Below are 2,506 nucleotides of genomic sequence, written 5' to 3'. Positions count from 1 at the left end.
GTCGTCGCGGAGAGGGGAGCCAGGGCGACCTCCTCTGGAAGAACCACTTCCATCGCCAACGCGTAGGCTCGACATTGTTCCAACCCAATGAACAGCGAATCGGTCACAAATGGATGTAACAACCTTCAAACTTATTAACAAAATCCTCAGCGAAGTAATCTCAAACATCAAAGTTATTTATATTTATATATGACATGCCTTATCACATTCTCCAATCCAATTATGTATGCGCACTTATCTCACTGGACAGTCACACCGCTTCCCCAGGGCTTTAAATTCGATACTAAATGCATTCACCTAACCTATCCGTTTTTTCCACCCTCCATCGTATGTTCAATGCTTTTTCATTTTCACATTTTACGCGTCACATAATCTTCTCTCTATGGGACATACTAAACAAAATTCAAAAACACAAACTTCACATCCATGATATTAAAAGACCCTAAACTATGCAGATTACATAAAAAATGATTATTTTAACTATTCATATACTTAAAACGGCTAAGTATCTCCCAGAACCATTCACATTCTCCTGACTCCACGTGGAATAATGTATACTACTAGAGGTCTAGAAAAATATACCTAAGTTACAACATTTTGTGTCACAACGTCTGAACAATGTATTATAATAACATTAATAGAGTAAATTTAATTAGGAGAGTGCTAGGGGAACATTGTTGAAAACTCTTCTTAGTCATCTATTCTTTTCCAATAATTAATACCATTCCCCATACAGTTTTTCAATGTTCACCATAATATAGTTACGTTAACTCTCCTGTTTGGATACGCATGCATTATTGAGAGCATATCTGCTACACTCAAGTTAAGGTTTCCAACAGGGTCGGTGGACTTATAAATATGGAGGCTACACTCCTATGCCTCACTCCAAACCCCATACTCTAAACACGTATCCCCATCCCCATCGAAATAGGAACCAACAGGAACAAACTAAAAATGACAATCGACTGTTCCTCAAAAATCGCTTTCATTCCCAACGACATCTGGGTAGCAATAACCATTAAAGTTGCGTCAGACTCCATTCGCGACCTGTGCAGTCTCAGAATGACCTGTAAGGCTGCACGCAATGCGGGAGACACCGATATTGTTCGCCGGAGTGTTTCCATCCCACCGCCGCATGCCACGCCGTGGTGGTGGTGCCTCAGCCCGGAGGCCAAGAGATTCTTTGATCGATGCATCGTAGCTGGCCATCCAGAGCTTCTGTTTCGGGAGGCACTTCGGGAACTCTTCATCAGACGTAACGAAAACATTGGCCTCCAGATGCTGAATAGTGCAGCAAGTACAGGCCATGCAGCAGCCAAATACGCACTGACCATGACCTTGCTGCTTCGAACGGACGACAACGACGAAAAACAAAAAGGGCTGGAACTGTATCGCAAGCTTGATGCAACTGGTTCACTCGCTGAGGGTAAGGCAAAGTGCTTTTCAATTCTGACAATGTCGTGGTCGGGTGAGGTCCAAATGCCCCGTATAGAAGAACAACACACCCTATGTTCCTCACCTAGGTGCTCCACCAGGGGCCACATGCCTCTTCTCTATGACTATCGCAGACGTGCAGCAGAGCGAAACTCCGTCCATGCTTTCGGAGGGGCCGCTCATATCCCCTGCATCCAATGTTGCGCAGACTACGACCTGCAAGCCTTCGTCAACCTTCCATGATTAATACAATTTAATTACAACCTGTTTATTAAACGTTAAATGAATGAGTCGACACAATTGAATTACATACTTCTTTTATATTTCATTTCTTATAATTAAATTTTGAATTTTATTTCTAATTTAATAATTTTTTATTTTAACCGGAACCCTGTCCTTCGCCAAACCAAAAGTTAGGCCACTTTATGCTCCTTGCAAGACGACACATGTTAGCCCCACAGCCGTTAAATTTCCAACCGTTGTAAACATAGTAACAGTTGCAGAATTTCAATTTGATGCTCAAATCACAGGAGCCATCCTCGCTACCTTTAAAAACCACCAAAACCAACATCCCATCGTAAACATACTGAACACAAGTCTCCCTTGGAATCTCAACATGGTCCGTGCCAAGAAGAAATACTATGTTGTTTTCATAGGGAGGGTCCCTGGTATCTATAGTTCCTGGCCGGCCTGTCATAGCCAAGTTAACAAATTTAGCGGCAACCTCCATAAGTCTTACGAAACCTTCGATGAAGCTCGTATGGCCTTCGAACAATTCATATCTGCCAGAAGATTACAGACTCAGCTCACCAACAATGGTCCTCGAGTGCATCAAATTCATGCAACATCCATTCAACTCAACCCATCACCGAATCCTGACCAACTAATCCCTTTCGACGAAGGAATACAGGAGCAACGTCAAATTGAACGAGGGGACAGCCACTCAACTGTCCGTCAAACCAACCGATCCAACCAAGGGCGCCGGCAACAAAATCCCTACCCGTGTATCCTGTTTATCTTCGTTACCATCTTCGTCCTATACTTAACTCTGGTTAGGAAGTAGGCTCCTCTT

The 2,506-nt window shown here is 43.1% G+C and overlaps 1 protein-coding gene across 1 annotated transcript; it reads left to right on the top strand.

The window, feature by feature from the left end:
- Nucleotides 955–1,677, top strand: LOC107620410 (putative F-box protein At1g67623). The gene has a single exon (XM_016322574.1). The coding sequence runs from the start codon at nt 955–957 to the stop codon at nt 1,675–1,677; it is 723 nt and encodes a 240-aa protein (XP_016178060.1).

This window comes from Arachis ipaensis, chromosome B10 (assembly GCF_000816755.2).
Source record: "Arachis ipaensis cultivar K30076 chromosome B10, Araip1.1, whole genome shotgun sequence".
In the NCBI taxonomy this organism is placed as follows: Eukaryota; Viridiplantae; Streptophyta; class Magnoliopsida; order Fabales; family Fabaceae; genus Arachis; species Arachis ipaensis.
This window is presented reverse-complemented; position numbering and strand designations above follow the sequence as displayed.